We start from the raw sequence: 23,736 nt of genomic DNA, 5'->3' as shown, positions 1-23,736 counted from the left end.
AGGCGCGGCGTCGGGAGGGAAATCTCTGTCTTTACTGTGGCGGAAGTGGACACTTCGCTCGGTCCTGCCCTGAGAAACGCCAGCCACAGGGAAACCGCCAACCCCAGTAGCTGATGGCCCTAGCTACCGGGGGTCCCAAACCGCGCAGAATGGGCCTGCACCAATGGACTTGCAACATCTTATGGTTTCGGTACGTTTATACCCTCCAGGTGGGCCCTGGATCCTCACCCATGCTTTGGTAGATTCAGGGGCAACCCGCTCCTATATGGACGCTGCTTTTGCCGCCCATCATCAGGTGCCACTTCGGAACAAGCCAGTATCGGTCCAGGTGGAAGCGATTGACGGACGACTTCTGCGTTCAGGTGCCGTTACTCAGGAGACCCAGCCCCTGGTCCTGTGTCTCCAGCAGCACCGGGAGTTGCGAACTTTGGACATTGCCTCTATGCCCCGCTTCCCCCTGGTGCTCGGGATGGACTGGCTGGAAGCCCACAACGTTCAGATTGACTGGGTCAAACGGACCGTGCACTTCCCAGACCCATGTTCCCATGCTCAATCCGGGACGCTGGCGGCCGCGCCCTCAGAGGAGGCAGCACCCACGCTCCCAGCCGTGTATCAGGACTACCAGGACGTGTTCGAGGAACGGGGGGCAGACCAGCTGCCGCCGCATCGGCCTTTTGACTGCGGCATAGACCTCCAACCCGGAGCGCCTGTACCAGTGAGTCGCTTATATTCTCTAACAGAGCCAGAGCGCGAGGCTTTGCAGGACTTCTTGCGCAAGAACCTGGAGCGTGGGTTCATTAGGCCTTCCACCTCGCCTACCGCGGCACCAGTGCTTTTCGTTAAGAAGAAATGTGGGGAACTCCGCCCTTGCCATGATTACCGAGCCCTGAACAAAATTACCGTCCCAGACCGGTACCCCTTGCCCCTTATCTCGGAGCTGCTGGAGCAGGTGCAAGGGGCACAGGTGTTCACCAAGCTGGACCTCCGGGGGGCCTACAACTTGATTCGGATCCGAGCCGGGGATGAGTGGAGACAGCGTTTGGGACCCGGTACGGGCAGTTCGAATATTTGGTTATGCCTTTCGGTTTGTGCAACGCGCCTGCTGTGTTCCAACGCTACATCAACCACGTGTTTCAGGACTTGTTAGACAAGTACGTGGTGGTGTATTTGGATGACATACTGATTTACTCCCGTGACCCGGCTCGCCATGAGGGACATGTCCGGACCGTGCTGCAGCGCTTGCGTGAGCACCGTTTGTATGCAAAGCTCAGCAAGTGCGAGTTCCATCAGCGGACTGTGGACTTCCTTGGTCACCGGCTCTCTCCGGATGGGGTGCAAATGGACCCGGGGAAGGTGACAGCGGTTCAAGAATGGGCGGCACCCCGGAACCGCAAGGACCTACAACGTTTCCTGGGGTTCGCCAATTACTACCGGACCTTCATCGCTGATTATGCTCATCGCACCACCCCGTTGACCCGGCTACTGCGCCCAAAGACGCCGTTTTCCTGGGACAAGGAGGCAGAGGAGGCGTTTCAGGGGTTGAAGGCCTGTTTCCAGAGGGCACCAATCTTACAACATCCTGACCCCTCTCGACCCTTTGTGGTGGAGACCGACGCCTCCAGTACGGCTCTCGGTGCCGTCTTGTCTCAACAGATTGGTCCTGAAGCGCCACTCTTACCCTGTGCCTTCTATTCCCGCCAGCTCCTACCAGCGGAGCGTAACTATACTGTGTGGGAGCGGGAACTACTGGCCATCAAGGTAGCCTTTGAGGTCTGGCGCCACCATCTTGAGGGGGCACGACATCCGGTGGAGGTGAGAACCGACCACCGGAACCTGGAGTACCTCCAGACCACCCGCAAGCTGAACCAAAGACAGATCCGGTGGGCGTTGTTCTTTTCCCGGTTCCAGTTTCGGATCCGCTACATCCCTAGCTCTCAGAATCAGAAGGCGGATGCCCTGTCCCGGAAACCTGAAGACAACGCAGACACGGTACAGCAAGCAGAACCCACCACGATCCTACCTCCGGCTGCATTCCTGGCCACCCAGGAGGCGCAGCCACTGCAGGTTCGGGTGCGGGAACAGCAGCGGGTCGACGCTTGGGCCCAGGAACGACTCCGGGAGCTGGCTGAAGGGTCCAGCCCACAGTATCCGGGGCTGGTCCTGCATCAGGGCCTTCTGCTGCACCACGGTCGTCTGTACATCCTGCCAGGGCCACTACGGCTGGAGGTTCTCCGGATGGCCCATGATGCCCCAGCAGCGGGGCACTTTGGACGGTATCGGACCACCCATCTGGTCAGTCGTGAGTTTTGGTGGCCCCGCCTGAAGGCTGACGTGGCTCGCTACGTTGCTGGTTGTGATGTCTGCCGGCGCGCCAAGGGACCTACCGGGCGACCCCCCGGCCTACTTCAGCCATTGCCAGTTCCACCGCGCCCTTGGCACACGGTTTCGTTGGACTTTGTAGTGGACTTACCCTCGTCTCGTGGTTGTACCTGCCTTCTGTTTTTCTCCGACCATTTCACCAAGATGGTGCACTGCGCTCCCTGTCCATCTGTACCCACAGCCAAGGAAACTGCTCAGCTGTACCTTCAGCATGTCTTCCGCCTGCATGGACTACCTGAGCGCGTGGTGTCCGACCGGGGCGTTCAGTTCACATCCCGGTTCTGGCGAGCATTACACCAGACCCTCGGGACAGAGGTCTGCCTCTCGTCAGCCTACCACCCACAGACCGATGGCCAGACGGAACGGGCGAACGCGGTGCTGGAACAGTACCTCCGGTGTTACTGCAGCTACCAGCAGGATGACTGGGTCGACCACCTGGCATTGGCGGAGTTCGCCTATAACAACGCGGTGAATGCGTCCACCCAGCAGACCCCGTTCCAGGCCAGTTATGGTTATCATCCACGGCTGTTTCCAGAGGTGCTGCCGGCATCCGCGGTACCGGCGGTGACGGAGTGGCTTCAAGAGCTCCAGTCCCAGCAACAGCTTTTGGTGGAGCAACTGCACCAGGCCAAGGAAGCTTACAAAGCCCAGGCCGACCGCCACCGCCAGGTGGGGCCGGAACTTCGCGTCGGTGACCTGGTTTGGCTCTCCACTCACCACCTCCACCCCTCTCGACCTTCGCGAAAGTTGGACGCCCGCTTCACCGGCCCGTTCCCTATCGTAGACCAAGTCTCTCCTGTGGCATTCCGTCTCCGGTTACCCGCAACCCTGAAGGTTCACCCAGTCTTCCACAGGTCCCTTTTGAGTCCGGTGGCCCCACCCAACGAGTTCCACCCGAACCGTCCCCGACCGCAGCCAGTGTTGGTTCGGGGAGAGCCTGAGTACGAGGTGGAACGCATCCTGGACTCCCGATACCGCAGGGGAAAGCTGCAGTATCTCATTGACTGGAAGGGGTACGGACCGGAGGACCGTTCCTGGGAACCAGCGGCCAACGTCCACGCACCTGCCTGCCTCCGAGAGTTCCATGCGACGTACCCCGGCAAGCCGGGTCCGGACCCTCGGTTGAGGGGGGGGCCTGGGAGGGGGGATGGTGTGATGGCCTGGGATTCCGATTCGGAGGATGAAACAGAGGAATCCCAGCCTGCACAGGAGTCCCCGCCTCCAGGGCTGGCTGAACTGGGGCAAGGCCTAGATGCTGAAGAGCCTGCACCTGTGGCAGTGCATCAGGAGCTGGCCCCAGGTGAAGCCCTTCTGGCCCCAGAGGGGCTTGATGACTCAGTGGCCACAGGTGAGCCTCCTCCAGGGCCCAGTAACCCTTCGGCCTCTCCTGATCTGCAGAGGCTTAGGGCAGAGAGGCGAAGGGAACTGGTTGCCCCCAGGAGGAGTGCTCGCCTTAAGGCCAGAGGAGGCGGGGCTCCTGGGGGTCGGGACCGCCCCTGGCCTTAGAAGAGGATAAAAGCCCAGTCAGCCCGGCCCCAGGTTGCGGGAGCAACATCGTTGTTGGCTTCGGACCTTCCTGTGTTCCTGATCCCTGCTCGGCCTCCTGTTCCTGACTATCCGGTACTCCTGTTCCCTGCTCGTCTTCCTGTTCCTGACTAACCGGTATTCCTGTTACCTGCTCAGCCTTCTGTTCCAGCGTTCCTGTTCCCCGCCCGGCTCTCTGCATCGGACCTCGCCCCTCTTCGTGTGGACTCTGCTACACCCCTCTGCTACACCCACGGTACCTTACCCCCGGGACCAGCACAATTCCTTAGGACGCGGGTGGCGCTGTGGGTTAAACCACAGAGCCTAGGGCTTGCCGATCAGAAGGTTGGCGGTTCGAATCCCCGCAACGGAGTGAGCTCCCGTTGCTCGGTCCCTGCTCCTGCCAACCTAGCAGTTCGAAAGCACGTCAAAGTGCAAGTAGATAAATAGGTACCACTCCAGCGGGAAGGTAAACGGTGTTTCCGTGCGCTGCTCTGGTTCGCCAGAAGCGGCTTAGTCATGCTGGCCACATGACCCGGAAGCTGTACACCGGCTCCCTCGGCCAATAAAGCGAGATGAGCGCCACAACCCCAGATTCGGCCACGACTGGACCTAATGGTCAGGGGTCCCTTTACCTATTCCGCCTTAGTCAGACCACATTTGGAATACCGTGTCCAATTCTGGGCGCCACAATTTATGAAGGACATGGACAAGCTGGAAGGTGCGCAGAGGTGGGCGACCAAAATGATCAAGGGTCTGGAAGCCAAGCCTGATGAGGAACAGTTGAAGGAAGTGGGTATGTTTAGCCAGGAAAAGAGGAGACTGAGAGGAGAGAGGAGAGCCATCTTCACTTATCTCAAGGCCTGTCGTATGGAAAAGGGAGCAAGCTTGTTTTCTGCTGCTCAGGAGGGAAGGACTTGAACTCATGGCTTCAAATGGCAAAAGAAAGGAGATTCTGTAGCCTCCAACATTCCTCAGATGAAAATAGGGACATTCTGTTCTACATCATTGCTAGTTGGTTGTATTTATTGATTTAGGGTTCTCTTTTTCAAAATGCAATACAGTACAGTGGTACCTCGGTTTAAGAATAACTGTTTACGAATTATTCGGTTTATGAACTCTGCAAAACCAGAAGCAGTGCACCGGTTTGCAAACTTTACCTCGGTCTAAGAACAGAATCCGAACGGTGGAAGGGCACCGGCGGCAGGAGGCCTCGCTAGGGAAAGCGCGCCTTGGTGTAAGAACGGTTTCGGTTTAAGAACGGACTTCTGGAATGAATTAAGTTTGTAAACCGAGCTACCACTGTACATAAATTCAAAGATGTTTTAAATACTGCTGTTTTGTGTGTTTCCTCTAATAAAGGAACTTGCCCAGAAGGAAATGCGTAGCAGTGACGCGCTGAATTGGAGGGAATGAGAGCTAAATGCTAGGAAGGACTTTCTGATGGTAAAATAATAATAATAATAATAATATTTTTTAAATTTATACACCGCCCTTCCTGGTTCAAAAACTGGGCTCAGGGCGGCTAACAACAAATTTAAAACAATTATAAAAGCAGCATAAAATACAGTATAAAAACATGAATAACAATAAAATTCAAAGTTCAGAAATCAATTTAGGGGAAATCCATCTAATAAACATTAGATAATCCCCAGGGCTGGCTGGCTGGCTGAATTGGTCCTACTTGGGCCAGCGAGGAGACCAGGGGAGAATTAGCTGTGGGGTCTCAGAGCGGGTGAGGGAAGGGAAGGGAAATAAAAGATCAGGCTGAATTCAAATTGAAAGCCAGGTGGAACAGCTCTGTCTTACAGGCCGATGGAAGGAGGTTAAATCCTGCAGGGCCCTGGTCTCCTGGGACAGAGCATTCCACCAGGTCGGAGCCACCACTGAGAAGGCCCTGGCCCTGGTGGAGGATAGTCTGACTTCCTTAGGGCCTCTAAACTATGGTTGTTCATGGACCTTAAGGTCCTCTGCGGGGCAGACCAGGAGAGGCGGTCCCGTAAATACGAGGGCCCTAAGCCACAAAGGTCTTTAAAAGCTGTTCGACAGGGGAACGGACTCCCTTGGAAGGACGCAGTGAGCTCTCCTTCGCTGGAGGTTTATAAACAGAGCTTGGGTGCCCATTGGTCAGGGATTCTTCCGCTGCAATCCCTGCACTGCAGGGGGTTGGACTAGAGAACCTCTGGGAGGCCCTCTCCACTCCACAATTCTCTGATTCTTTGACTTCTCGCATGAAGGTGGGGATCTGCAATGCCGGGGAGAGGAGAAGCCCACCCTGTCCAAACGCCTAGGAGGAAGGGAGACGCTTACCTTCGCTGGGAGAAGTTGGGCAGCTGGTCCACGTTCTCCAGGTAGCTGGCCAGCCAGGTCATGGTCTCGTTCAGCCCCAGGTTCCCCGGGCGCTCTCGGAGGGGCGCCTCGGAGGAGCTGAAGTCCTCCTGCTTGATGCGCTCGGGCGTCGCCTCAATAATCTGCTTGGCCAAAGTGATCATGTCCACCTGGCCGGGGGCCGGAGAAGAGGAAGAGGCCGTTGGCGCCAGGGTCCCCTTACTGCATCCCTATCCCATTATTTTCTCCAAGCAACTCAAAGCGGCATGAGAATTATTCATTCTCCCCTTCTTCATTTCATCCCCGCCACAAAGACCCTGCAAGGGTCCTATTCCTGCACTGCCGGGGGTTGGACTAGATGACTTTGGGGGTCCCTCCCAATTGTAGGTTAGCCTGAGAGAGGCAGTCTGCCGCACCCAGTGAGATTCACGGCCACCGAGTTGTGTAGGGGGGGGATTCGAACCCTGGTCTCTCCCTAGTCCTCAGCGTATCCCCACAACAACCCTGCAAGGTCAGCCGAGAGAGGCAGCGGTTGGCCCCGGAGGTCACCCCAGCGAGCTTCACGGCAGAGGGGAGGATTTGAACCCAGGTCCTAGCCCGACGCTAACCACTACACCACCACTGCCTCTCTGACGAGAAGAGACAAGGACCCTGGACCTTGAGTTGACTGTTCAATGGTGGAACGGATGACCTCAGAAGGAGGCAGATCCGGGGTTTTTTAAAGCAGGATGGCCATCTGCTAGGAATCATTTGGCTGCAATTCCTGTATCGCAAGCGGGGCTGGACTGGATGACCTTTGGAGGTCCCTTCCGACCCGACAATGCTATGATTTTAGGGCCACAGAAGGCAGTGGACTCCAAAGAACAATCGTAATAATAAGCAGAAGGTTGGGGTTTTTAAAGCCGAGGGTGGACGGCTGTGATTTCTGCGTGGCCGGGGGGGGGGGTTGGGCTGGATGACCTTTGGGGAACCCCCTCCCTGCTCTACGGTCCTAAGGTGTGCACCTGCAGGACGTCTGTGGCCGGCAGGTACTCCTCGTTCTCGGCGTTCTCGCCGTAGCCCAGCAGCTCCGGCTCCAGGTCTGGTTCGGGGGCTCCTGCGTGGGCCCCCACCTCGTCGTAGTCCATGAAGAAGGGGGCGGCGTGGGGCAGGGCGTGGGCCGGGCTGGGGCTCTCCCGCAGGTACCAGCCGGCGATGCTCTCGGGGACGGGGGCCTGGCAGACGTCCATGGCGCCCTCGGCTTCGGGGCTGTAGGCGGGGGATTCCCGCAGCGCCGATCCGCTGGAGTAGGCCGAGGTGATGGAGACGGAGCCCTCAGAGAGCTCGGAGGGGGACGAGACCCCGCTGGCGGTGCTCAGCCCTGCGGAAGGAAGGGGAGGCATGAGAGAAGGGGCTTGCCAACCTGGCTCCCAGGCCCCACAGAGAGGGAGAGGGCGGCTCTTGTGTTCGAATCCTGCCTGCTGGGTTCCCCATGGGGGCAGCTGCTTGGCCACCGTGGGAACACGGAGGACCACGTGGTCCATTGGGTCTGATCCACAGACAGGAGTCTCAATCTGCGTTGGGCCTGCCATTTTCCCCACTTTAACTTTCCGCTCTTCCATTTTCTTCCCAGTAGCTCATCTTTTTTCATAAGCTGCCTTGAGGCGTTGCAATTTTTTAAAAAGAATAAAATCAAACAGGGTGCAACTTTGATGAAATAAAACAAATAAATCTGCCCCGAATCCCTGCGTCGCAGGGGGTTGGACTACATGACCCTTGGGTTCCCTTCCAACATTATAATAAATGACAACAACAACAACTATTATTATTATGATTTATGATTTATACCCCGCCCATCTGGCTAGGCTTCCCCAGCCTCTCTGGGCGGCTTCCCACAAAATATTAAAATACCGTAATACATCAAACATTAAAAGCTTCCCTAAAGAGGGCTGCCTTCAGATGTCTTCTGAAAGTCAGAAAGTTGTTTATTTCCTTGACATCTGGTGGGAGGGCGTTCCACAGGGCGGGCGCCACCACTGAGAAGGCCCTCTGCCTGGTTCCTTGTAACCTCACTTCCCGCAAGGAGGGAACTGCCAAAAGGCCCTCGGCGCTGGACCTCAGTGTCAGGGCTGAACAATGGGGGTGGAGACGCTCCTTCAGGGATACAAGGCTGAGGCCGTTTAGGGCTTTCAAGGTCAGCACCAACACTTTGAATTGTGCTCGGAAACGTCCTAGGAGTCAATGTACTATCTAGTTCTAGGTTTCTATATTATCTCCCAACATTCAGCTGCCCTTGGATTTCCAAGGGAGAGAGGGAGGAAAACCTCTTTCCATCCAAACCAGGCATATGTTTATAATCCCCTGTTGTGTTTCCCCTTTATTTGCTTTCCCTTTAAACCAGTGTTTCCCAAACTTGGGTCTCTGGCTGTTTTGGGACTGCAACTCCCATCATCCCTGACCACCGATCTTGCTAGCTAGGGATGATGGGAGTTGTAGTCCAAAAAACAGCCAGAAACCCAAGTTTGGAAAACACTAAAGGTAAAGGGACCCCTGACCATTAGGTCCAGTCGCGGCCGACTCTGGGGTTGCGGCGCTCATCTCGCTTTATTGGCTGCGGGAGCAGGCGTACAGCTTCCGGGTCATGTGGCCAGCATGACTAAGCCGCTTCTGGCAAACCAGAGCAGCGCTCGGAAACGCCGTTTACCTTCCCACCAGAGTGGTGCCTATTTATCTACTTGCGCTGGTGTGCTTTCGAGCTGCAAGGTTGGCAGGAGCAGGGACCGAGCAACAGGAGCTCACCCCGTCGTGGGGATTCAAACCACCGACCTTCCGCTCAGCAAGCCCTAGGCTCTGTGGTTTAACCCACAGTGGCACCCACGTCCCACCTTGGGAAACACTGCTCTAAACCAAAAAGCTCCCTAAGGCGACAGAAGCCCTTTTTCAGCTCACTGAACGTGAAACGTAGTTTTTTCCGAAAAAACAGGGCAGCCGGCCCATGTGCCCACCTGTGTCTGGACTGGCCGAGAGCGGAGAGGGGATGTGCAGGGCTTCTGCCGGCCTGCGTGGGCAACTGCCGGCCTTCGCGGGACCCCCGGAGACGTCCAGGAGCGGCTCCGTGGCCGGCTGTGGTTCTAGGCGCTCCTCCTGGCGCTGCAGTTCCTCCAGACACGTGGCCAGCTTGACGTGGCCCCGGGAGCGAGCCACGGTGAGCGGGAGGCGGCCTAAGGAGTCAGGGATGGCGAGGGCGTGGCTGTTCCACCGGTAGAGGAGCTGGGCGGCTTCTAGGTGGCCCAGGGCGCAGGCCCACATCTAGCGGAAGAGAGGTGGGGGAAAACACAGGGTGGAATTAAGAGGGTGAGCGCGGGTGCAACCTGCATGCACGGGGTGGGATTAGGTGGCACCCAAGAAGGCAGGGGCACAGATGAAGATGATGGACTTTTCGGAGCTAGCTGACCTGACTGGAAGAATCTGCGGCCAGAAAGGAGTTTCAAGAGGACTGGAGGAAATTTAAGGACTATTTGAAAAAATGTTGTAATATTAAAAAATTAGAAATTACTAGGCCTAGGACTGAACTAAGTTATAATTAAATAAATGGGATTTAGAACATTAAGAAATGTGAATAAGATGGGCTATAATTGGAAATTGTTTTAGCTCAATAATGATATTGGAAAGCTGTTACTTTCAACTACAAGGAAACTCAGAAGGGAGGGACTAGGGGAAGTCAGCCAAGGTGTTTAAAAGGTTGGATTTGTAAAGAATTAAGTTTTTGTTGTTATTGTTTATCTGTTTATTGTCCCTTTTCCCCCCTCTTTCGTTCATTGATGTATTTTTCTTTTTTCTGTTTTTGTGTGTCATTCTGCTTTGTGGTTTTTGCTATTATTGTGGAAAATCTAATAAATTTTTTAGAAAAGAAAAAAAAGAGGGCGGGGGCAGACGCCCCAAGGAGCAGAGCTGTCGTTGCAAGTTCCTGGCCCTCTTGGAGGAAAGCACACAGGGCAGGAACTGGGCAGCGGCTCTTAGCGGGAGCAGGGAGTTAGTCCTTGTTGCCCTGGCCCAAATCCATAGCCGTCAACTTTTCCCTTTTCTCGCGAGGAATCCTATTCGGAATAAGGGAATTTCCCTTTTTAAAAAAGGAAAACGTTGACTGCTATGCCAAATCGAGACCCACCTGTGAGCGGGTTGCTTACAGGTGTAAGCTCTGCATGGGCAAACTTCGCTATAAATTTGGAACTCATTTACGCAAAACACGGCAGGTTGAAAATTGTAATTGTTAGCAATTGTTATAGTGATATACTATACCAGAGATGTCCAGCTTTCAAGAGACTGTGATCTACTCCCACTATAAAAAAACTGCGTAGATCACTGGCAGTGATCTACCCACTGGATCACCCAAAATTGTTGAGCTTTTTAGGGGGGCATCGATCAGGGATCGACCAGGGACACCCCGCGATCAACCGATTGGACATCCCTGTACTATCTATTCTCTTTCTTTTTATCCTTTTTCATTTTAAAAAAACAACCACTTTAAACATGTTATATTTAAATGATAACAAAAGCTGTTATTTCACACACAAAAACCCCACCCCTTTTTATGTGTTGTATTTTAATTATGATAATAATAATACGCTGTTATTTCACTTTTAAAAAACCGCCTTTTATGTGTTGTATTTCAATGGTAATAATAAAAAACACATTCCTGTGGACCCCAAACTCCACCTGCACCCCCCGCGCTCCAGCCACAGAAAGGCTGGAGGGAGATGGCGAGGGAGGAAAGGTCTTAAGTGAGATTTCGCATCTGGAACAGGTGATGGGTCACAGCGGGTTGGGCCAGATGACCTTTGGGGGTCCCTTCCAACTTTTTGATTCCATGAGAAGTGGGATTGCAGAGACGCTGTTTTCTAGGGTGAGTGGGTGTCTTCAGGTTCATGCTGCTTGAGCCCCCCACCCCGCTCCGATCTCAACGTGCAACTCACCAGAGGGGTGCAGGAGAAATGGTCCACGTTGAGGGGGTCCACTTCCTGCTCCAGGTCAAGGCTCTGGGCGTTGAGGTTCCTGAGGGGAAGGAATCAGGTCAGGCTCAGGGAAGGAGCAGGGCAGCAACAGCCTCGCCTCCAGTCCCCGCGAACTGCGCTGGCAAAGGAAGTGCTTCTGCACGCAACACGCCATTGGCACGTGGAACTCATTGCCACAAGAAGGCCACAAGAGAACAGCTGGCTCTCAAAAAAAGGCAGAGGGAAGAATCTAGGCTACTTTTTCAACACCCTGAACTGAGCACAGGACTGGGAAGCTGCTGTCTGCTAGTAATGCAAGGAAGCACCTTAGAATAATAATAATAATAATAATAATAATAATAATAATAATAATAATAATTGTACCCTGCCCATCTGAATGATGGAAGGGATGGAGCGACTCGAGGGCATCCAGTGAAGCTGAGAGTTAGGGGATTAAAGGCAGACCAAAGGAAGGACTTATTCGTGCAGTGCGAGGTCCAACTGTGGAACTCCTTGCTGCAGGAGAATTGGACAAACCAATTTGAGGGCTTTCGAAGGCGACCAGCCACAATCCTCAGCAGTTGGAGGAAGCAAATGCTCCTGAATCCAGGTTGCTGGTCTCTGGTTGGCCTGCTGCCCTCAACCGCCTCATTTCAACACACTAATCCCAGTCCCACACTCTAACCACTGCGCCACACTGCCATCAAACTGGTGGCCATGCCAGGGGTTGAAACTCATGATTTTCTGGGAAGCTAGGAGTAAAAAGAAAGCACCTAAAAATAGTGTTCGAAGTGCTCATTTGCTGGGAAGCGGCAGCACTCTCACGGGGGCTGGGGGGACTCACCGCCACTTGATGAGGGTCTCGATAAGGCGGGTGTACCCTTGGGCGGCGGCCAAGTGGAGGAGGGTCATCCCCCGGAAGCTGACGTGGTGGACGAGGGTCTCCGAGCGCAGCCAGCAGGACTGAGACATCATCTTCTCGCACAGGGCCACGATCCGGTCTTCGAAGGAGTCCAAGGCAGCCTGGGTGGGGAGGAGGAGGTCGGTCAGGAGACTGGGGCATCGGCGGCAACTGGGGTGCCATTCTCTGCCGCCCCCCAAAACCAACTGCTTTTGGACCACAAATCCCATCGGCACAGCTGGACCTTTATTTTTATTTTTTAAATTCTTTATCGATTAAAAATTTACACATCTATACAAACGTTATATTCTATCTCTTTACCTATGAGGGAAAAGAAAATTACGCAGAGAACAGGAAATTTCTAAACCAGGGGCCTTTCTTCTTGGAATAACAGGTTTGGAATTGCCCAAGAAAGATGTTAAATTATTTTTGTATGCCACAACTGCTGTTCGTATTTTGTTAGCTAAAAAGTGGAAAACCCAAGAATTACCAAGAATAGAAGAATGGCAGATGGAGACGATGGATTTTTTGGAGCTAGCCGACCTGACCGGAAGAGTCCGTGACCAGAAGGAGGAGGAGTATCAGGAAGAGTGGATTAAATTTAATGATTACTTAGTTAAATTTGCTCAGTTAAACTAACTGAAAACAGCTTGCAGATACTTAATGGGCTTAGGATTTTATTTATGTTAAGGGATGAATTAATATGTTTAATTCCATAAGGTGAAGATCTAAGGATGTTAATGCTTAAGTTAAATTTCATAAAAATTGGGATTTGGAAAGCCGTTAAAAGGACATGCAATGAAAGTCAACCAAAGGGAAGCGAAGAAGTCACTTAACAAAGTTAATAACTAATTTTCAATAAGGCTATGATTTATGTTTGTTGGTCTTGTGTGTTTGTTTGTTTGTTTGTTTGTTTATAATATTGTGAAAACTACCGTATTTTTTGCTCTATAAGACTCACTTTTTCCCTCCTAAAAAGTAAGGGGAAATGTGTGTGCGTCTTATGGAGTGAATGCAGGCTGCGCAGCTATCCCAGAAGCCAGAACAGCAAGAGGGATTGCTGCTTTCACTGTGCAACGATCCCTCTTGCTGTTCTGGCTTCTGAGATTCAGAATATTTTTTTCCTTGTTTTCCTCCTCCAAAAACTAGGTGCGTCTTGTGGTCTGGTGCGTCTTATAGAGCGAAAAATACGGTAATTAAAAAATTTTGGGGAAAAAGAGAATAGGAAATTTCTAAAGGAACAAAAAAGAGGAAAAGGAAATAAAGAAATAACAAAGATACGAAGTAAAAAATAAATCAAAAGAGGAGAAGACCCGGCTGGATCTTAACAGCTGGAGGGATGTGGGTTTCCCACCCCCAATGCGAGGCTCTCTGCAACCATCATCGCGCTCCAGACTTGGGGAGCACGGCCGCCCTGGCCGGGGGCTGATGGGAGTTGTAGTTCGGTGGGCGCCCGGTTGGTGAAGGCCCGCCCTGAGTGTTTCAGAGGCCGCCCGACAGGTGGTTTTCTTGCCCTTGCTGGGAGTCCCAGGCGGCGCTTCAAAGGCATGGCTGGCCACAGAGGTTCTCAGTCACAAATCCACAATGAAATGTCAGAGAGGCAGCTGCTCCAGCATCAAATTTCCTTGGGTCTGTTTTCTGCCCCCCCTGCAAACCCCCCCCCGCTCTCTGGCTCTCCTCCCCCAGGCACGGCACTGCCAATTAGAGGCACCCCACAAGGAGAGAGGGGCCACGAGACCCCCGTAAACCCCATTTGCGGGGGCAAGAGCCCGGATCCCTGTTCCTCAAGGGGAAATTTTTCCGGCTGGGGGGCAGGCCCAGCTGCAAAGGGCGCGAGAGCCCCCGCATTATCGCCAGGAGGGAGGCCTTGGGTGCAAAGCCTGCTGGGCTGGGGGGGGGTGGGAGAAGGGGGCCACCCACGAGGCCGGGATGCCAGCGCGGACGCCAGCCAGGGGAAACCCAAGTCGAGGTGCTCGAAGAATCGCTCTCTGGGTCAGGGCGCCCTGGCAAGTGTGGGGTGGGGGGAGTCTGGCCCTCCCCAGCCGCAAACCACAGGGAACCAGCCCCCCCTCCGCCAAAGGGCAAAAGCCCTTCTGAGGCCTGCACACACGGAACCAGAGAACTGAAGGGACCCTCAGCGGTCATCTAGTCCAACCCCGCACCCCGCTTGCAGTGCATTTGGGGGTTTTCTGGGCTGGGAGGGGAGAAAGAGGAGAAACCCACTGGAGCTCGTGAAACGGAGAGGTGTGTGTGTGTGGGGGTGTCTTTTGGACAAATTCCTGCCCTGGCTGCCAGCTGCCTCCTAATAATAGTAATAGTAATAGTAATAGTAATAATAATAATAATAATAATAATAATAATAATAATAATTTTTTATTTATACCCCACCGGCACAAAGCTACCCTCAATGCTATTGAATACCTACAGGATGCCACTGGGAACAATAATTAGGGGTTTGGGGGCAATAATAATAATAATAATAATAATAATAATAATAAATTTATTATTTATTATTTATTATTTATTATTTATACCCCACCCATCTGGCTGGGCTTCCCCAGCCGCTCTGGGTGGCTTCCAACAAAATATTAAAATACTGTAATACATCAAACATTAAAAGCTTCCCTAAACAGGGCTGCCTTCAGATGTCTTCTAAAAGTTTGGTAGTTGTTTGACATCTGGAAGGCTCTGTTCTCACTGCGTTTTAATAGATTTGGAAAAGGCTGGAATACCTGGGTTTAAGAATAGATAAGCCAGCCGTTTTAATGGCAGTGGACACAGAGAAAGCCTTTGACAACGTGTCCTGGAAGTTTGTGAAGGGTATGTCGCAAGAGATGGAATTTGGAGATCAATACTGTAAAGGTATTCAAGCGAGATATGTACCAAACGAAAAGCTAAAATTATAATAAATGGGAATCTAACTCAGGAAAGCGAAATTAACAAGGGGACGAGACAGGGCTGTCCGCGCTCTCCGTTAATATTGATCTTAACAATGGAAACTAAACAAATCAGAGAGGGGGAAAATATTAAAGGGATAAATCTGGGAAGTAGTAATTATAAATTGAGGGTGTTTGCAGGCAATTTTATTATAACAACTAAAGATCCGAAAGAGAGTCTTACTAAGGTGCTGGAAATCATTCAAGAATATGGAAAGGTTTATGGATTTAAACTGAATATCAATAAAACCAAATTATTAGCAAAAAAACCCTATCACCAATAGGAAAGGAGGAAACTGAGAAATTAACAGAAATAAGATTTGGAACAGAATTAAGATTTGGAAAATGGTTCAGGGACAGACAACCAGAATATTCAAGGGGATGGGAGCGACTCGCCTACGAAGCATTGGGGTTTTTTTTAGTTTAGAGAGAAGGTGAATAAGAGCTGAAGTGATGGAAGTTTGTAAAATTATGCCCGGCACGCAGAGATTGGATAGAGAAATCTCTCAGCACCCCAGAACGGGTGGAAATGCAATGAAGCTGAAGATTCGGGACAGATGAAAGGAAGGGGGCATAGCCAGTGGAACTCCCTGCCACTGGAAGCGGGGACGGTGTTGTAAACAAAATAAATCTGCCCTTTTCCCTTTACGGGGTATCGAAGAACCCACCCACCCACCCACACCAGGAGCCAAGTGGTCCTAAGACAACACCACCCACCCACCCCACCGACTGGCTGCTGATCTCAATAGAAAGAATTCCCGACCCATTCTCTCCGCCCCCCAGCCCCGTCTCTAATCCCCACAGACGGACAGACGATGCCTGGGCCTTATCTTTCCGCCCCAAGTGAGCCAAGAATAGCCCTGCTGGCCACCTAGGTGCCAATCCCACTGAAACCTGAGCGCTGACGCCAGAGAAGGGGCTAAATTTAGGCGCGTTGTCCGCCAGAGAGAAAAGGATGCAAGATCGAGCGGGGGGGTGGGGGGGGGAGCGCAAAACCCAGGCTGGCCCCCACCCCACCCCAAAATGTCCACGGGGCCCGACTGCGAGCTGCAAGCGTCCTCTGGCCGTCCTCAGTTTTAAACTGTTTTTTTGGGGGGGCGGGTTCTTTTTATAAAAACTACCCACCCAAATCTCTCAGATTCATCAGCTGTATGCAATGATCGTCACAATTATAACTAATAAAGGCTTGACATTTCTCGCTTTGCGTGTCATGAGTCTGTCTCATATGTTAGTTTCACCTTTTAAATTGAATTACTGAAATAAACGAACTTTCCCACGATATTCTAATTTTTTGAGTTTCACCTGTATCGTTATTTTTTCCCTCTTTTTGGTTCCTTTAGAAATTTTCTATTCCTCTACGTAATTTTCTTTTTCTTCATATGTAAAGAGATAGCATATAACGTTTATATAGGTATGTGAATTTTTAATCCATAAAGAATTTAAATTTTAAAGAAACACACCATCCTTAAGGACATACGGAGAGCTCGGCCGGATCCAGCCCATGTCCTATCTAGTCCAGCAGCCTCTCCCAGGGGCAAAATAACCCCTGGCAACCTAGGAATCGAGATAGACTGCCCCTGCAGCTGGAGGTTCCTTAAGGGCAGCAGAAGAGCCTGGCTGCAGGATCCGGCCAACGAGGACCCACGTGGTCCAGGATGCTGTCCCCACAGAAGCCAAATGGACGCCCATTATGGGAAACCAACGTTAAATAAGTTGGAGTTCTTGTTATTAAATATGCCAAGAAAAAAGCACACCAAGAACTCTGGCCAATATAAGTTTCAATAGTGGGAGTGCAAATCAATAGTTAATTCTATAAACAGAAAAGCTCAAGACTATTGATTTGCAAGTAGCGACCCACTATTGAAACTTATATTGGAGTTCTTGGTGTGTTTTTTCCTTGGTGCATTATGGGAAACCAGCGAGCAGGATTCGAACACGAGAGCAGCTCTCCCCTCCTGCGATTCCCAGCAACTGCTGCCTCCGACCAGGGAGGCAGAGAGCATCGCCACCGTGTCTGGAAGCCTTCAAGTGCCTTATCCTGCCCCACAAATGGGTCCAATCCTCTTTTCAAAGCCATCCGGGTTGGTGGCCATCACTGTGGCAGAGAGTTCCGCAGGTTAACTATGCCCTGAATGAAGAAGGACCTTCTGTCCTTCTGGGACCAGGGGTGGCCTCTGGGGCAGAGGTCAGTGGAATGAGCAGTGGGGCAGGGAGCAGGGTGGGGTCAATGTCCTGCAGGACCGGCTCGCTCCATTTTGAAGGGAAGCGCTGCACAGTTCCTTGCAACAAAACTCTACTCACTCCTGCCCTGTAAGGCCACATTTACACCATACCTTGAAAGCGCTATGATACCACTTTGAACTGTCATGGCGTCCCCCCAGAGGATTCTGGGAGCTCAGCTTTGTTGAGGGTGCCGGGAGCTGTGAGGAGACCCACACTCTTTATTTTTTCTTTCCTTTATAAAAGCATTTACGCACTAAAGGTAAAGGTAAAGGTACCCCTGCCCGTACGGGCCAGTCTTGCCAGACTCTAGGGTTGTGCGCCCATCTCACTTAAGAGGCCGGGGGCCAGCGCTGTCCGGAGACACTTCCGGGTCACGTGGCCAGCGTGACAAAGCTGCATCTGGCGAGCCAGCGCAGCACACGGAAACGCCGTTTACCTTCCCGCTAGTAAGCGGTCCCTATTTATCTACTTGCACCCGGGGGTGCTTTCGAACTGCTAGGTTGGCAGGCGCTGGGACCGAACGACGGGAGCGCACCCCACCGCGGGGATTCGAACCGCCGACCATGCGATCGGCTAGTCCTAGGCGCTGAGGTTTTGCCCACAGCGCCACCCGCGTCCCTACTTACGCACTACTAAATTGCAAAGCACATCAAAGCTGGTTACTACATTAAAAAGATTTGAAAACCATGCCCCACAAAAAAACACTTTTAAAAGGACAATTTAAAAGCAGAGAGAGTTAAAAAACAGCTTCGGAGCTGGAACTCCGCAGAATTTGGGAGGGGATCATGGCCTGCGTAGACCCAGAAGCGGCTGGAGGAGGGGGAAAGGTGGCGAAGGGCACAGAAGTGAGGCAGCAGCTGGGCGCGTTCGCCTCAGCCACAAAGAATCATAAAATCCTTTTGGGAGGGACCCCTGGCGGTCATCTAGTTCAACCCCCTGCAATTACGGGAACTGCAGCTGTGAATCAGAAGTGAGGGGAGCCGGGAGCAGGTTCAAGAAAGCCGAAGGGCTCCCTTTCCAACTCCACAATGCTATAAGGGTGCTGGCCGTCATGAGAAGAGGGGTTGGGCTGGATGACCCCCAGGGGTCCCTTCCAGCAGTACAGTTCTGTGTTTCTGTGTGGCAGGGTGGGCAGGTGGAAAGGAAGCCCTGTCCAACCCACAGATTTTGCATAGGGGCCCCACAAGCCTATTTAGGGCCCACGGCAAGCCCAGGCTTTGAAAGGCATCAGTTGGATTTATCAACACCCCCCCAACACCCCCCCCAAATTAATCCCTCGGTTTGGAAATTGCCTTGAGCTCTGCAAAGGTGGGGAAAGTGCCTTAGGGGCAGCAGAAGGGCAGAGGCTCACCGTGGTCTGAGTGTCGGGCCACGACCTGGGAGGGACCTGGGTTCGAGTCTCGCCACGAAGCTCACCAGGTGACCCTGGGCCAGCCTCACCTAGCTGGCAGGTTTCTCGTGGGGATTAAATGAGGGCTAGGGCCTGGGAGGGACTTCTGGGAGACCTAGGCTACCCAAGCGAATTGCCGCTAGCCACCTGCCCTCCCTCTCCGCCCGGCACCCCCCCATCTCACCTGGCTGGGGGGCTTCTCCCCTCGCTGCTGGGTCTGAGCAGGGGCTGCAGAGGAGGAGGAAGAAGAGGCTGCCGCCGCCGCCATCATCTCGGCCATCCGCTTCTCCATCTGTTCCAGACGCTCCAGGATGGACATTCTGAACTGGTTATCTGGAGGGGGGTTTGGGGAGGGGGGAGAGAGAGGGCGGTGAGGTCAGAAGCCCACTCCCCACATCCAGCCCCTTCCCCATCGGGCTCTGCTCCCCTGCGGATGGGGAGGGAGAAAGAAGGTCAAAGTGGGGGGGGGGTGCGCGGGAGATATCTTAAAACTAATCCCGACTCAAGGCTGATTAGCCAGTCTGATTTCCTCCCCCCCAGGTTGGGAAAGGGACGCTGTAATCTTGAACAGCGGGACGGAGGCGGCTTGTGTATATGGGCAAAAGACGCCGAGACTCCGGAAAAAGGGGGCGCAGGTGGTGCGAAGCAGAATTGGGACCCAGGCGTCCGAGGGACGCAGCTCCTGTCTTCGTGGAGATTTCACAGCCCCTAAAACCCCCTTCTCTGGCTGTGTTAGGGCAGGAAAGCAGCTCTCTGGAGCCCTTGTCGAAGAACTGGAAGGGACCCCTAAGGGTCATCCATCCCAACCCCCTGCTGCAATGCAGGAACCACAGCTCAAGAATCCCAGGCAGGCAGCCCCCCAACCTCTGTTTTAAAACCTCTGTGGAAGGAGAGCGAGGGCTCTCCTTCCTTTCAGAATACATCCGAAGGCAGCCCTATATACAGGGAGGTTTTTTCCAATCGTTGGTGCTTTGTTTTGTTTTTAGTCGAAAGCGGCCGGGGCAGCCCAGTCAGATGAGCAACATATAAGGAATAAAATTATTATTATTATTATTATTATTATTATTATTATTATTATTATTATTAGCCTCCTTGCAAACCATCGAACGCTCAGCAGTGACTGGGTATAATCTAACCTCTGCATGAGCAAATTGGGGGGGGGGGGGAGATGCAGAATGAACAGACCGCCTGGAACAGATCAATAGGCACCTTCAGAGCATGGAGGGAGCTCATTCTGTACCGTTAAAAAGGAGGCAGATAGGGAAAAGGAGGGCAGAATATGCCAACTCCTGGCAGGATGGAGAGGGGAGCAACCGGACTGCTGACCCCGGCCCCTGGTGGATTTTCGGCTGTCCAGGACAAAAGTGGAAGCTCCACCGCTGGAGCTTTCCAAGCAGAGGTCGGACGGCCACCTGTTGGGGCGTCTTTTGCCACGATTCCTGCGTTGCAGCGAGGGGTTGGTCTAGATGACCCCTGAGGTCCCCCTCGTGGCTCCCGTTCTCACGCATCCCATGCTTTTTCCAATGCATTTCCAAACCGCGCAATAAATCCATGGGTTGTTTTCCCCCCAAGGGTGACACAGTCCGGCTGAGCGCCTGGAGGGAGACTTTCCCAAAGTCCATTCATTTCTCTCTCTCCACATATACAAACAGACTTCATTCATCTCCTCCACAGGGGGGACAGCGGCATGGAGAGGGGGGGGGCAATGACCCAGGCTGCCAGTCACAAGAGACGGGCTGTCGGGTGGACGGGGAAGGACAGACGGCTGACACCAGCCAGCCTTCTCCAAAACCACACATTTCGTTTTGGAAACCAGGAAAGGTACAAAAACATCACACCTGGAGAGAAGGGGCAGAGGGGCAGCCAAACAGAACCCTCCTCTTCCCCCCTCCCCAATCTAACAGAATTCCTCCCCCAAAAAGAAACCCAGGTTTAAAACGAGAGCCAGGCTGGATGCCCTCAAGGTTCCCCGACAGGGCACGAAAACCTACAGCTCTAGCAATGCACCCTTCCGAACACAAGCCGCCTTCTTTTGCCCACCAGGCGACCTGCCCCACATGCCAACCTGTCTAAGCCGCCCCTGCTTCCCTAGCCCCATTGGACCCAGCACCCCCCTCTGCCCCATAGCCTCTCCCCCCCCCCACACATATAATAACCCCGTGTACCTGCTTTGTCCATCGCCCAGGGAAACAGAGGGGGCGCACCCCTCTCCTGCGAACCAAGCCCTCAGGTCGCTGGGCCCCACAGCTCCCAGCGGGAATCGCACGCCTCTGCCAGAGGCTCTGGAGAAATCCCAGGTTAGCACCATGCCCCCCAAGTGTGGGCACGAGTCGGGGTGGGGCGAGAAAGAGGAGGCAGCAGAGCCCTCCAGCCCTTCCTGGCATGCAATGACAGCGAGGGTGGCATGGAGGGCAGGGTCTGCAGGCCCCTCCTCGTCATCCCGCCCCCCAGCCCAGCTGGCAGGAGGTCAGTCTGTGGGGAGGGGGTGTGGTGGGGGGGTCAAGCAGTCTCTTTCTCTCTCTCTCTCTCTTTCTCCACCCCCCTTGGCCCAGTGAGAGCAGCGGTCAGGCTGCAAAGTGTGACAGGACTCAAGCCGTCCCCGAAATAGCCACCACCACCAGCGGCAAGGGGGGGGGGGCAACCCGGAAATCCCTTAATGAGATCTGAGGCACTCACGCTAGCTATGTAGCTAGCTGCACATGATGCGGCAGGCCCTGCTGCCAAGTTAACTCTTCGGGCAGGACGTTGGAGGCCTGGAAGGGACCCTCCGAAGGTCATCCAGACCAACCCGCCCCCCGCAGTGCGGGAACCGCGGCTAACAGACAGTTGCCCGTCCTCTGTGCTCTCCAGGGAATGAATGGGGGGGGGGGCGATTCCTCCGGTCTCAAAGGCAGGAGAGGGGTGTCTGGACCCTCAATCTCGACACACGCAGCTCGCTTCCTCCGGGAGAAGCCAAAGGGATCCTAGATGATGGGGACGTCTAAAAATCTCTCCCTGGGAGGGCGGCTGGGCAGAGGGTGGACTTTGCCCGGCGTGGCCAAGACCAGGTCTGAAAGCCGTGTTTGAGCTGAGGCCCCCCATTACTCTGGCAATGGGCGGCTGCTCTGTGCATGCTTGTCTGTAGAGTCGGAAGGGGCCTCCCAGGGGCCATCTAGTCCAACCCCCCTGCAATGCATTGTGGGAGTTTCATGCTCTCGCAACTGAGCTTGCAAAATCTTTCGGCGTGGCAGCACCTGCACTTGGGAACTCCCTGCCGGTTGATACCAGGCAGTACGCCTCCCCCGTACGCCTGCTGAACATTTTTTTCCTTCAGACAAAGCCGGCCCAGATGTTTAGGAATCTCGCGCAGGTTTTAATTTGTTTTTGGTCCACCAGTAGTTTAACTTTTCGAAAACCTTACATTTTCGCTGTTCGTTTTTCCCATTTACCGTTTTACCCTTTCGGGAAACCACTTTGAGGCTTGTTTGTTTCTTTACAATCTAATGTTTATTGGATTTCACCCCCCCCCCCAAATTGTTTTTTGATTTTATTGTTATTTACGCTTTATACCGTATTTTATGCTGGGGTTTTTTTGTAGCATCAATTAAGTGTTTTAAATTGTTTGTTATCCGCCCGGACCCCGGTTCCCGAACTGGGAAGGGCGGGGTATAAATAAAAAAATTATTATTATTATTACAATCATGGGGCGTATGCAAAAACATAAATTTAGGGGGCCCTTCTATACTGCGGGGTTGCTGTTCTCTTGCGGGTATCTTCTGCAACAAGTTGATGATACCCTAATAGTGCATCTGTGGTGGATTCATCCAGGCAAAAATTCTGCTTTATTAGTTGTTCCCCCAAATACCACCACGTTCTTGCCCTCTGAAGGGCCTATAGTTTTCAGGGCAGGGGCAGAATCACAGGCATTGGGGGGGGGGGCATAAAAAAAGCTATTGGATTTCGGCAGGAAGTTAAGGGACAAGCAAAAGAGTAGGGCCCACCCTGGAAACCCTGAAGGCGCCAAGCCTCTTGGAAGGCAGGTTGCAAATAACTGCCCCCAGTACCGCCATGAGGGCAAATATGAAGAGCCTTGCAGGATCAGGCCAAAGGTGGCCCAGCATCCTGTCCTCACAGGGGCCAAACAGGGAATCCCAAAGCAGGACCTGAGTGCGAAAGCCGCTCTCCACTCCTGCAGTGTTTAGCAACTGCGATTCAGAAGCATTCACTGCCTCTGTCTGTGGGAGAAAAGCATGGCCGTTGTGGCTAGTAGCCGTCCACAGCCCTATTATTATTATTATTATTATTATTATTATTATTATTATTATTATTATTATTACTGTTGTTGTTTTTCGCCCCAGGGCTAAATCAAAGATGCACACCTTATGCAAAGAAGCTGTTCTTTCCTGACCTGGCCAGGTAAGACAGGAGGCTGAGATGGCCCCAACCTGGGCAGCTTTAAAAGAATATTGGGCGATTCATGGAGGAGGAGAGGGCAAGCGATGGCTCCCAGCCAGGATGAAGGAAATGCTTTGCCTCCAGGGTCAGAAATGTCCCGTGTTAGAAACTAGCCAGGCGCCAGGCGCGTTTTGCGACTGGTCCATTTTGTGACCACGTGGAGATCTCTGGACACCAGGCTGGCAACCGGGGAAAGCAAAATGCCACGGAATATTTTGAGATTTGAGATTTGCTCTTTAAAATATAGAATTGAAACTAAAAATAACCAATCGCATTGGGCACAGATAAATGGCACCTAGACATTCCATTTGGTCTAAACCACAGAGCCTAGGACTTGCTGATCAGAAGGTCGGTGGTTCGAATCCCTGTGACGGGGTGAGCTCCCATTGCTCAGTCCATGCTCCTGCCAACCTAGCAGTTTGAAAGCACGTCAAAATGCAAGTAGATAAATAGGTACCACTCCAGCGGGAAGGTAAACGGCGTTTCCGTGCGCTGCTCTGGTTCGCCAGAAGCGGCTTAGTCATTTTGGCCACATGACCCGGAAGCTGGACGCCGGCTCCCTCGGCCAATAAAGCGAGATGAGCGTTGCAACCCCAGAGTCGGGCATGACTGGACCTAATGGTCAGGGGTCCCTTTACCTTTACCTTTGGC

At 52.9% G+C, this 23,736-nt stretch overlaps 1 protein-coding gene across 11 annotated transcripts in view; it reads right to left on the bottom strand.

Moving 5' to 3' along the window:
* CAMTA2 (calmodulin binding transcription activator 2) overlaps positions 1–23,736 on the bottom strand; it is a 67,610-nt gene that overhangs the window by 13,461 nt on the left and 30,413 nt on the right. For all 11 annotated transcript variants that reach the window (XM_077916749.1, XM_077916750.1, XM_077916753.1 and 8 more), the window contains exons 12-17: positions 18,836–18,984; positions 12,046–12,224; positions 11,184–11,262; positions 9,216–9,519; positions 7,236–7,591; positions 6,214–6,401 (exon numbers count right to left, since the gene is read on the bottom strand). In XM_077916749.1, coding sequence (XP_077772875.1) covers positions 6,214–6,401; positions 7,236–7,591; positions 9,216–9,519; positions 11,184–11,262; positions 12,046–12,224; positions 18,836–18,984 — 1,255 coding nt within the window. The remainder of the gene's footprint in view (positions 1–6,213; positions 6,402–7,235; positions 7,592–9,215; positions 9,520–11,183; positions 11,263–12,045; positions 12,225–18,835; positions 18,985–23,736) is intronic.

The sequence above is a fragment of the Podarcis muralis genome, chromosome 13 (genome assembly GCF_964188315.1).
Source record: "Podarcis muralis chromosome 13, rPodMur119.hap1.1, whole genome shotgun sequence".
NCBI lineage: Eukaryota > Metazoa > Chordata > Lepidosauria > Squamata > Lacertidae > Podarcis > Podarcis muralis.
Note: the sequence above shows the minus strand (reverse complement) of the source record. Positions and strands in the feature narration are given on the sequence as shown.